The sequence below is a fragment of the Ptiloglossa arizonensis genome, chromosome 12 (assembly GCF_051014685.1).
Source record: "Ptiloglossa arizonensis isolate GNS036 chromosome 12, iyPtiAriz1_principal, whole genome shotgun sequence".
NCBI lineage: Eukaryota > Metazoa > Arthropoda > Insecta > Hymenoptera > Colletidae > Ptiloglossa > Ptiloglossa arizonensis.
Genome location: NC_135059.1, coordinates 7,152,814 through 7,164,294, shown reverse-complemented (window position 1 = coordinate 7,164,294; position 11,481 = coordinate 7,152,814). Strand labels below are relative to the sequence as shown.

At 38.5% G+C, this 11,481-nt stretch overlaps 4 protein-coding genes across 5 annotated transcripts in view; 2 read left to right on the top strand and 2 right to left on the bottom strand.

The window, feature by feature from the left end:
* Positions 1–1,522: 1,522 nt before the first annotated feature.
* Positions 1,523–3,841, top strand: Gem2 (Gemin 2). 2 transcript variants are annotated; one of them, XM_076324140.1, is made up of 6 exons: positions 1,523–1,650; positions 2,254–2,419; positions 2,483–2,567; positions 2,863–3,021; positions 3,094–3,378; positions 3,683–3,841. In XM_076324140.1, exons 1-6 carry the CDS (start codon positions 1,569–1,571, stop codon positions 3,773–3,775), a joined length of 870 nt encoding a protein of 289 aa, XP_076180255.1. In that variant the 5' UTR covers positions 1,523–1,568; the 3' UTR covers positions 3,776–3,841. The 2 variants fall into 2 exon arrangements, with proteins under 2 accessions (XP_076180255.1, XP_076180257.1); XM_076324142.1 differs by lacking the exon at positions 1,523–1,650 and adding an exon at positions 1,997–2,043.
* On the bottom strand, positions 3,463–5,214 carry LOC143153200 (ubiquitin-like protein 4A). The gene is made up of 3 exons (XM_076324144.1): positions 4,724–5,214; positions 4,377–4,482; positions 3,463–4,287 (listed from the first exon to the last, which is right to left on the bottom strand). Exons 1-3 carry the CDS (start codon positions 4,769–4,771, stop codon positions 3,989–3,991), a joined length of 453 nt encoding a protein of 150 aa, XP_076180259.1. The 5' UTR covers positions 4,772–5,214; the 3' UTR covers positions 3,463–3,988.
* Positions 5,003–7,761, top strand: LOC143153197 (ribonuclease H2 subunit A). The gene is made up of 2 exons (XM_076324139.1): positions 5,003–5,474; positions 6,113–7,761. The coding sequence occupies exons 1-2, from the start codon at positions 5,316–5,318 to the stop codon at positions 6,956–6,958; spliced, it is 1,005 nt and encodes a 334-aa protein (XP_076180254.1). The 5' UTR covers positions 5,003–5,315; the 3' UTR covers positions 6,959–7,761.
* A 415-nt stretch (positions 7,762–8,176) lies between these two features.
* The window catches only part of LOC143153199 (kin of IRRE-like protein 3), a 72,717-nt gene continuing 69,412 nt past the window's right edge, over positions 8,177–11,481 (bottom strand). The window contains exons 5-6 of the mRNA XM_076324143.1: positions 9,885–10,152; positions 8,177–8,316 (exon numbers count right to left, since the gene is read on the bottom strand). Coding sequence (XP_076180258.1) covers positions 8,249–8,316; positions 9,885–10,152 — 336 coding nt within the window. The 3' untranslated portion in view covers positions 8,177–8,248. The remainder of the gene's footprint in view (positions 8,317–9,884; positions 10,153–11,481) is intronic.

Here is an 11,481-nt window from a genome sequence, read left to right as displayed (position 1 = left end):
AATCCGCAAAGTTCTGCCATTTCCTCGCATATCATGTGTTCCTAATACCAAAAGTTCCAAAATCGAATATTTTCCAAAAATTTGTCTGGAATTTTTAGACTTTGGTATTACGAGAACATGTTTGCCGAAGAATTTGCTTTTTTCGTGAATTTTCGACATGATATCATTTTCCAAAAATTCAGGCAAGTTGGAACGTGCAACATTCCTCTTTTGATTTAGTATTAGGGATCAGGTGGGAATGGAAATGTGGTCAACGTAGGAGAAGAAAAACGGTACTTAGCGAAAAATATTAGAGTTACATTTATATTGTTATACATTTGACAAAAATATACGTGTTACAATAATTTTTGTATTAAAGTATTCAATTGTTTCTTATATATTAACTAACTATTCTAACATCGCAGCCAATTAGCTCGATACTACCTGCGACGACGAATTATCGTTCGTCGCGAGTAATACCGATTACCAGGTCTCACCGCGAGGAGGTTGCTGCGAGAGGAGACCCGGAGAGAGATAGATGGAATCAATGTTTCATCGATCTCCCTCGATCCGCAGTACAAACGGAATTACTAAACCGCAGAGATGGAAGGAATCAAAGTTCCTTCGATCTTCTGGTTTAGTTCTGCCGAGCAATTAGATCGACGAACAAAACGAGGCAAAATTGGGGAATACGCGACGCGAACCGTGTAGTTGATCCTACTAGGTCGGTCCCGTGTCCCCTCGGTGGGTCCGATTCGAGAGAAAACGAGCGACGCCACCACTCCCCTAAAGGAGTGCCCCGTTGCTCCCAACTCCGGAGCCAGCCGCTAAGCGAGGACCTGGCTCACGTGAGATTCACACAGAGAGGGTCTTATCTTGGAGGCTTCCGCAGGGACCGGCAAGGATGCCTGCACCTGCGTTCGCAACATTCCCTCTCTGGAAGCGGACGCACCGAAAGAGACGGCGATCGACCGTTCGGTCCAGCTACACGGTCGGCCACTTGCTTGTACAAGAAGCAGTGGTGACCGGATTGAGAAACGAGCAAGCAAGCAAAAATAAGCTACAGATTGGATAATTACTCGGCAGAGCACAGATGTTCGTACATGGTGGCCTTAAAACTAACTTAATCTAGGCTTAAAACTAAATCGAAGGTCCCACGACGGATGCGATGTCGAAGTCCTCTTCGTTCTTCGTTCTTCGTTTTTCGTTCTTCGTTCTTCGTTCTTCGTTCTTCGTTCTTCGTTCTTCGTTCTTCGATCCCTCGATGTTTCTAGGTTCTGATGTACCTAAGAGAAACAAACTGAAAAAAGACAAAGATTAAGCAATTCAGGGCACGACAGAAAATTTGGATCTGAAAACAATGAAGTACATAACATAAATTAGATGGCATGCAGTAACAACAAAAACAAAAGAAGTACAAGTTAAAATTGGAGAATAATGAAATAAGCTGAAAGAAGAAAAAAAAACTAAACAAAAAAAAAATTAAGGAGTGGTCGCCAGTACTGACCACTGTCTATCAGCGGTCAGTACCGGTTACCAAGAGGGCAATCAGTGTCCATGGCCGTCCGCAGAGGGTCCAGATATTTAAAATGGAGACGTCCTTCCACCTGGGTAGCTTCCGAGAGAATGAAATTTTTGGCAACCGGGGGCTCCTTATATACTCACCACAAGGTGACTTACCGTTACATCGATTGTCTTTGTTCGATTTAACTGAATATTTTAAGAAATTGATGGCTTTTAAGCTATTATTTATACTAAGACATTATTAATAGTTGTTTAAACTATTGTCCTACTACGGTTGTTAATGATCATGATAAATAAATATCAAGATATTGAAAAATCTGTAAAGGCGTACAATTTCAGTGAATGTCCCTAAACACGATTATTATTAACATTTATGTACGTTCCGAATGTCATTGTTGCAATACACATTAATTTATGCATCGTGTACGATTAAATAAATTACATAAATTAATTTTGAACGAGATTCTAAGTTAAAGTTTGTTTCTGACGTTAGGAAGGAAATTAATATGATGGAAGAGTGTGTGGAAATTATACTTGATTGTAAGTTATATCTAATCTGATAAAAAGTATCGATATCACATTTTCTCTAAATATATTTACATGTCGTTGTAATGTTCTTGTTGGGATAGCTATTTTCAAATTAATTCTCGTTTGCTTCAGAGAGTGAAATAGTGTATTTGTCTGTCACAAAAATGGTTGGCATAAGTCGTTATATAACCAATAAAACATAACCTCTTAATAATATTACAGAACGAATACAAACCAATTATTTACTGCATCAACATAATATCTTGCGTACTTTAAACGAAATGACTGACTGTTTGAGAGAGCCTGCTTTCATGGTTGGAGAAATTGATGAAAATATTAACCTCTGTTTACCACCGACCTCCGGAGAAGAGTACATCAAAAGGGTGGTGTAAGTAAATGCTCTGAAATTAATTTGCGATACGACAAATAATTAAGTATAATTTTGTTATAGAATAGAAGCACATCAATGTGCCGCTATTATGGTAGCTGACATCAATGAAAAACATTATAGAAAACCAACAATTGATGTGGAACCTGTAAGTTTACGATCAGTATTTTAAAATTATGTGGTAACATTACTTATAAATCAAGAAATAACATTCAGGGCATACCTGAAATGTTTGGCCAAACCTTGCCAGTTTATTCTACTAAGTGTACCAGTAAGATTTTATATAACTTATATTAGGTCCAACGAGGTAATCTGACAATTTTAAAGAATTCGGAATTCAAAGAGAAAGCATTTGCAACTGTATATTTTACAGAGTATACTGGCAAAATTTTGGTCAAACATTATAGAAACATCCTATATAATAATGATGCAAACACATCAAGTTGTTAGGATGCATGGAAGTGCCATCATGGCTTGATTGTACACTTGATTGGCAGCAATGCCAAGTATCAGATTTTTCTAATATCAGATTATACATAAGCCAATTGAAGAATGAAATTCAGACGTCAAAACGTAAATGGAAATCTCCACAATTTGACCTGGTACATATTAAGTTATTCCTTGGCTAGCTTAATGGTAAGCTTTATTTTGTCGTTACATTTTTATTTTTGCAGCCAGATATGAATGATCAAAATGGTTGGATTAAATTTTGTTTGGGTCAGTACAAGGAGATGATAACTATTCCAACATTGAATATTGTTTTTTGTTTAAATCAACCAATGGTGGAGCAAATACTGGAGTACTTGGTAGAGTACATTAGGACGCAGAAAAAAATAGAATATGAATTGGGACAATGGATGTATGCATTGCTAGTTGTTCTAGAAGTGCCGCTAACGCCAGATATGTGTTTCTGTTTGCGTTCCTTAGCCAGAACGTGCTCGATAATTCGTGCTAATTCGGTAATACACCACGTAAAAAAATTGTGCCTTGCACATGGCAGAAATATGTCCAATTTATTACAATAGCTGTAAAAAGATAGATGTACACAATTTTTGTTTTTTAACAAATCAATTTTATTGCATAATTGTGTATTAAATTTGCCGTTGACACAAATTGTAAAACAATTTAAGTAAATAATCTAAAGTAAAGATAAATGGAACTATGATTCATATTAAAGGAAGATACAAAAATTGTTTGCCATACTTTTTCTAACAAATTCTCGAGCTACACACATTAACTTTGTGTATTTCTTTTTTTTTTCAGAAAACGTTGGAAGTATATGAAATTGGGGCACTGAATTTATTTATATGCCTAGTTGCAAGATACTTCCGACAGCTGGACATGGCCGACCCTTAAAGCCAGTTTCGTAAAGTGCGATTACAATTATACTTGTCTGTTTTAATAAAACATTTGATCTTTTGATACATTTAGTTTCATCTCGCGCACATTTCCCTTATAATCATTTAAAATACACTACTGGTTATGGGGTGTAATGACGCAATGTTTTAATTAAATAAAAGTGTATTACAATAATCAAATAATAAGCAGAATTAAAAAATCAAAGTATCCTTAAGCTCTGTTCTCTTGATCATGAAGCAGTGCTGTTGCTAATCGTTCTAATTCATCGAGATTTATGTTATTCACTTTATTCTTCAGGTCTCTTATCAATTCATTAACTATCATTATTGTCTCAGGCTCTGTGTAATAACGCCTCAGAACTTTAGAAATCTCATCTTGTAGGAGAACCGTGCCCGATTTGATTTGTGGTGCTTTTCCTTTGCTAGATCCTTCCTCTGCTTTCTTAATGACCAAGAGATTTAATTTACTCCCATCTTTGATTCCTGGATAGAAACTCAAAGGATTTTCATCTGAAACATGCAGTCAATATTGTGATAGTTGTAATACTTATTTTATCTTCTATTTTAATTTTAACTATAATGCAGCCATCAATTCTTACCAGCTAGCGTTTTGCCTGTAAGCAACAGTCTTTGCTGTGGAACATCAATGCCCATTAAAGCACTAACTTTCTGCTTCAACTGTAAAACTGTCTCTGAGGGCATAATCTGGTGGAAAAGAGTAGTAAAAATTCAACAACAATTCAAGATACTTTAAAACATGTTAAGTTCAACGTCGAAAATAAAACATGGGAAAAATAGCAATCTCTAAAAAAAGTGGAGAATTGTGTACGAACGGCACTTTATAATACGCTATTGACGGCATTGCAATAAAATACGTTATACGATATTCTCCTGGTAATCAAAAGCAAAAGAAGAAAGAAAACAAGCCAAGATGCCTTATACTCACGTCAACAATGCATCCTTTTCCTTGAAGCTTCTTCACGATAACTTTCATGTTGCGCTGTGCTCGATGGAGCGTTTGCGAGTCGGCACGAAAACGTGAAAATCAAATTCTTTGTAAGAACGGAACCTTAAACGATACTGATAAGAAACCGAGCATATTTAGAGGTTATGTTATATTTTTCGACGCACGAAGGTTGATACAGCACGGCGTCATCAACTATTTCCACCGAAGGACACGCGTATACGCATGCACACAGGTAGTTATGTACAAGAAACCCTTAGACAAGCAATACAGAAGTCAATTTCAGATGTTTATCGATACACGCGCGCCATTGAGATTTCTTCTTCGTCTCTTAACCTCTGATCGATCGTTTAATCACGTGTACAAGGAATAATTTATATAGTAAATTAGTGGCTTTCGTCAAACTCGTTACCATTTAAGAAACCATGTTCAGTTTTGAGAAGAAAGCACCCATGCTGTTTCAATACGACCTATCGATGCGCGCGCCTTCGTTTTTGGCGGTTCGTCCGAATGCTGACGTTTTCTTGGAGGTTAAGTTTTATGTAATTGGCGCCCGAAAGAACAGACGAATATTATGGAAAATAAAAAGGACACAATGATTGGAAATAATGAAATAAAGTTGAAGGTGAATTGTAACAATATGGAAGAAGATACTCAAATTACCTGCAGAGAGGACTTGATCCCGTACTTCGAAGCCTGGGATCACAGCGTTAATAAAGTTCATTTGTCAAAGGTAGGTGAAAAAAAAATGAACGCCTCATTGTTTATTATAATTTCGAAATTCTATTATCCTATTTATTCATCGATCTCAATTATTCTCTCGAAAACTGATGATATAATTTGATGTTACAGAGTGTTAATAAAATGAACCGAGTATTGGTATGATTTTCTGATAATGACGAAAAAAGCGTGATAAACATGACTTCAAACAGCATGCAACTGTTAGATCTTTAAGTAACTCCTAATCGTTCTTTTACATGCAAGAGATTCTAAAACCTTTATTTACACTTTAGAAGCATTCTATGTATTCTGTGTTCTATGTATTAAAATATATATCTGTGTAACAGTAATGCAACTGAAAGCATACGTGTAATATAATCTCCTAGACACTAAGTAATAATATTTCACAGAAATACAGGTAAAATGAAGCATTTAAAGTTTTGGAAGTGAATTGTAAAAGAACAATGCATAATGATTCTTTTATGGTATAGGGATATAGAATAAACTTCTTACAAATAAACGTCATTTAATTGTAAACCATTGATTTTCTCAGTAATACACTTCAATGTAATCCATCTTCTGAACGAATAAGATACTAAACTTTGATGATGTATCTTCGTGGAGGCTTGTACAATTTAAAATTCTTTGTAGGTACCACAAATATGCAAAGATGAACCGTGTCAACTTGGCATCGATGAGGCTGGACGTGGGCCAGTTTTGGGACCTATGGTTTATGGAATTTCTTATGCACCCTTGTCACAGAAGCAGCTTCTTGTACAGCTGGGTTGTGCAGATTCCAAAAGTTTAACAGAGGAGAAGAGGGACATGATTTTCGACAAAATTTGTAAACACAATAAGACCATGGGTTGGGCAGTGGATACAATATCACCTGATGTTATCGCAAACAATATGTATCGTCGCAGCAAAACATCCTTAAACGAGATATCTATGATCTCTGCAATTGAGTTAGTTAAATACGCGATCGAGGCTGGTGCATGGATCACAGAGGTCTACGTAGATACCGTAGGTAAACCAGAAAAATATCAGGCAAGGCTGGAGCAAATTTTCCCAGGTCTGAAAATAGTTGTCGCGAAGAAGGCTGACTCCACGTATCCCATTGTCAGTGCAGCTAGTATTTGTGCCAAAGTTTCTCGTGACCATGCAATACGAGCTTGGCAATTCCGTGAGGGTTCGTTCAAAGGGGGATACGCAAGTGGATATCCAAATGATCCAGAGACGAAGAAGTGGCTGTCAGAGAATGTGGATGCTGTATTTGGATTCCCACGTATTGTTAGATTCAGTTGGTCTACCGCTGAGAAGATCTTGAAGTCGCAGGCTCTATCGGTTGAGTGGGAGGAAGTAGAAGACGAAGAAACTCCTGGAGAACAAAAGATTTCGAGCTTTTTCGCTAGATCGTCTGCCAAGTCCTGTCAGTCTCCGGGGAAACGGCACGCATTCTTTACCGAGAGATGTCTCTTCAGTACTTCTACTTTATGACCTTTCTAGTTACTTAAATTGTACGCACGATGATTTGTAAAGGTGATCAGAAGCGGTTTTTAGGCAAAACTAAAATCTCCACAAATGACACATACTTGACGAAGAGTATACTCTCGTTTGTCGTTCGTCGACGTAAACATCGCTTTATTATCAGAACGTTAAGTTAAAGATAAAAGTCGGTTCGATTTATGTACATATGTACAGAGTGCTCTTATAGTTACACCGTACACAAAGAGTGGCGATACGTGATGATGCCTCTACACACTCTATGCCTCACTTGTAATTAACAATTAGGAATGTTATAGCGCGAAATGTTCTTTGGTAAACGCACGCTACACTCACCCACGCACTCACACGCATACGCGTGCACAGCTACACGCACACATACAGAGAGAGAGCTCGTAATAACTCTAGGATAACATATCTTTGCGGCTGATTAATAGCGACTAGATCGGTAAAAGCTACGATGAAAGAGAACGTTCTTTCTCACTGAGCAGAGTCTTCATTGTTCTCCCGCGGTTGGACGATAGAAACACTCGTGTACAATTAGATATAAATATGCTAGGCATTCATTCTTTGTCGCGTTCTCTGATCAGACAGGCGATGTGATTATTACTCGTTTGCATACACTCATGACTCTTAATTATAAAAGACGAAGGAGAGGGAAAAAACGTGTTTAGGGCGAAAGTTGCGCACTCAAATACTTGAAGATACTTCGTCGATCATAGATTTATAAATTTCGGTTGTTTTTTAAACTCTGTCCACTGAATTGTACCAACGACTGAATAAAAACTTTGAAACAACCATGATCAATCCATCTTCTGCTGGGTCGGACCATAAATCTGCGCGTTTACTTGCTACGTTCTAGATCCTGTGAATGTTTCAAAAATGATAAAATCAAGTTTCTCAGTGTTCGATCATTGCTCTGATGAAACGTTGTCTTCTCGAAAAAAAACTTTAAAATCATTTATCCGAAGCGACCGAAAATCCTAGAAAGAAAATACAGGGCTTATTCGACTGAACGCGAGAAGATGCGCACAGACTTGTGGACTGACCCGCTAAATAAGAATTTACACGTTTCTCCACTTCTAACACTCTAATGTACCGATGTATGTACTCTGATAAGTATATTCTCTGGTCTATGTCCTCGCTAACTCCACTAACTGCGATTATAAAAAATAGAAACAACACGGTTAATTTAGTACACAGTGATCTCCACATGATTCTCGATTTAGAGGCCTGAAAAGGATGAGCACGAGGGATGCGAGACCACGGTCTGCCCCTCTCTTCTTATCGTAGAATCAATAAACTTGTCATCACCGGCAAGATGCAAGATGCTAGCGTGCTGCTTCCGCTTCCTGGAAAAGAGATATCGTCTCGTTAGTAAAATGCAATCGGCAATCTGGGTTAAGTGTTTCGCGATATCGAGCCATTTTGGCGGACGAGATGAAATGAAATAAAAAAAAAAAAAGAAAATAAAAAGAAATAAAAAAGATTGAAAACTGAATAAGAAAAATTCGAGCGAAAAATTGGAACGTATCGTAACCTCCTTTGATTCGAGCCATATTGGCGAGCGAATTGCATCCGCAGCTGCACGTTTTGCCTAACATTTGTCGGTCACGCAATGTAAGTCGGCAAATTGTCGACAAACGAACAATGACTATACGTGTCGACGTGTTACGTGCCCCGGACACGTTGTCATAGTTTTTCCAACGATATCTCGCTGATTCTACCCGGGCAACGGGTGGTTGGTTTTTTCTTGGCATCGATCTTGACGATTAATCTTTCAAGGCTACGAGGTTGTTCAGACGTTAAGGGGGTGTCTTGAATGGAAAAAAGGGACCCGAGGGAAGACGAGGGAAGAATACTGGTTGTATGTATAACGATTGGCTTGAAATGCTTTGGGTCTTAGCTTCAGGATTCGTGGGAGTTATGAAAATTTGGAATTTGTACAATCGGTATACAAAAAAAATTGAAAAAAGATCTCTGTATACAATGATAATAATACACGGTGTAACAGACACGTGGAAATGGTAAAAGAAATATTTTCCGTGAGGTACTTCGAACTCGAGAAAGTATCGGAGTCTCGGTGGTCCTCGTGATCATCAAAATGGACGCATTTTCCAACGCGAATGGCTTACTTCGTTCGTTGATAAAGTGTTGAAATTGTTCCTCTCATTTGCGCGCAGAAAAACTATCCGTACAAAGTTAACTCGTTTCTGCCAAACGTGCAAACGGAATTTTATTCTTTATTTTCACCCCGAAAAATTATTTCCAAAGAATGGAGATTTATCTACGATTATTCCACTTCAAAAGGATCATATTATACAATAAACGCTTGAACGTAAAAGAGAGAGTTTTGTTTCAAATATTCCATTCGTTGATGAAAAATGTTTATTTGGAAAAAACGACTCGATACCGTTTTCTTTTTTTTTCTCGTACGCAGAGGGATTCCTCGCGGATAAAATAATCTCTACCGTTCGTGTCCTGGAGGTGAGAGTTTCCTTTCACGTTCTCGTTAAACTTGCAAAACTATTAAAACGAGCATTCATACTTCACGCATAAATGGGTTAAGGGGTCCTCGACTTATTATTACTGGTATAAACATTCCCGATTGGCTTTTTTTTTTATTCGCGAACGAGTTCAACGATTTACCAATTAACGAAATAAACGAGTAATTAACACCGGGAAGTAAACCGAGTAATATTTGATATTTGAAGCACGGGGATAAGAGACCACTAGAGACTCCCCCGGGCAAGTGGTCGCGTATCTTCAAAGTCGTTTCTCCTCGAGAACGAAGCCTCCAACGATAAAACATAACTCTGCATTTTCAACGTGTTCCGCGGCGAGGAATCACCCTCTTTCGGTAGTCCCGCGAATTACGTCACGCTCCGTGGCTCCCTTTCTCTTTTCCCCGTCGTGTTACCTCCTAAGATATGCTCGGCGTGCGTGTGGCCTTGCGCCCTTGTCTCCCTGCTCTCCATTACCGGCATCTTCAGGGGCCTTTCACCCTCTATGCTGAGCTCGTTCGATTTCCAATATACGGTCGCTATCGTCGCCAGGCATTTGATCTTCAAGTCTCCCTTCTTGAAGTGCTTCGTACGCAGACGGAACTCCAGGCCGAGCACGGCCGTCAGCAGACCCTCGCGATCCACCTCGGTGAGGTGGGGCCCTCTCCAGTATTGTGTGTCGACCTGACGCAACCAAAAACTGCTGGTCTTCGCGTACAGGTTATACAACGCGTGTCTAGACGCGGATACTTTCTTTTACAACGGGGCTGGGTGGGGTCCGAGAGAAGAAGCGAATTTGTTATTTGAACCGGGCCACCAACGGGTTGCGAATAAATTACGTCACCGGGACCATTTTTGACCGCTCCCGAGAGCGTAAAGCGTTTCGTACAACCAACGGTGATGCGGAAAACACGTACACGGAGGATGATAAGTTATTGATAGCGAGGTTAGGTTATGGCGACTAGTTCTACAAGTGGTATCGTCGAGAACGGTAGGGAAATACACGATTCCAATCATTCTGCGTTTCGTCTCGAGTTTTGCTTGGTAAAGGTTCGTCTATAGACGCTATTAAACGAAATGCAAACGATTGAAAGCGCGTAGTCTGCAAATATACATCGCTTCTTACTGTAGTCGCAGTTAAATGGTCACTGGAAAGATCCGCTTTCGCGTCGTTAATCTTACAATGGGCAATGAGGCTTTTATACCACTTTTGTGTACTATTGGGTCGTACGGAACGTCGTTTCGTTTTCCAAAATGGAGAATATTTAATTTGATAAAATGTTTATACATTCTAAAAAACTCGTGTTCCATTTTCATCAAAAAAAAAAAAACAAAATGACTTTCCGAACAATCCAATATTATGCATGTTGGTACGTGTGTATATTAGTTTGTTATCATTACGTGTACATTTTTATATATATGTTATATTTATTATATAATACTTGTATGCTCTTCCACTTGAAATAAACCAATTATGAACCAATTATTACTGTCATTATTATTTGCCTCAACTAATACCCCCCTAGTTTGTGCTAGAACTGTACACTTTCTAACGAAGATACTTGCTTCGAACCGACTCGTATAACAAATTCGCTTCTCTCTGTAGCTTGTACACTTTTCGTTACTTTTACTGGAAAAATATAGTTTGTAAACTTGAAACATTAAAGTAAATACGCGTTACTTTTTTTTTTCAAAGTTGTGATTTTAAAAATCACAGAGAGGCTCGTAAACAAGTATACGGATAAACTTGTTAAACTCCGATGAAATTGTACAAATTGCGCTCCGTAGGTTCAAGTATCCTCCGGATGGGTATGGAAAATGAAACACGTTTTTTGGATATCGGCCGTTAAGAACAAAAGACGAGTATAAAGTTTCCTGAGCAGCTTGGCTCGCTCGTCCAGGTACACGAACATTATTCTTGATGTCGGAAACGTTATACTCCTGTCTCGAAAACCGATAAACAGACAAGCGGATAGTAGCGAAGTGCTGATCAAGCGGAGTTTAACGATAGGA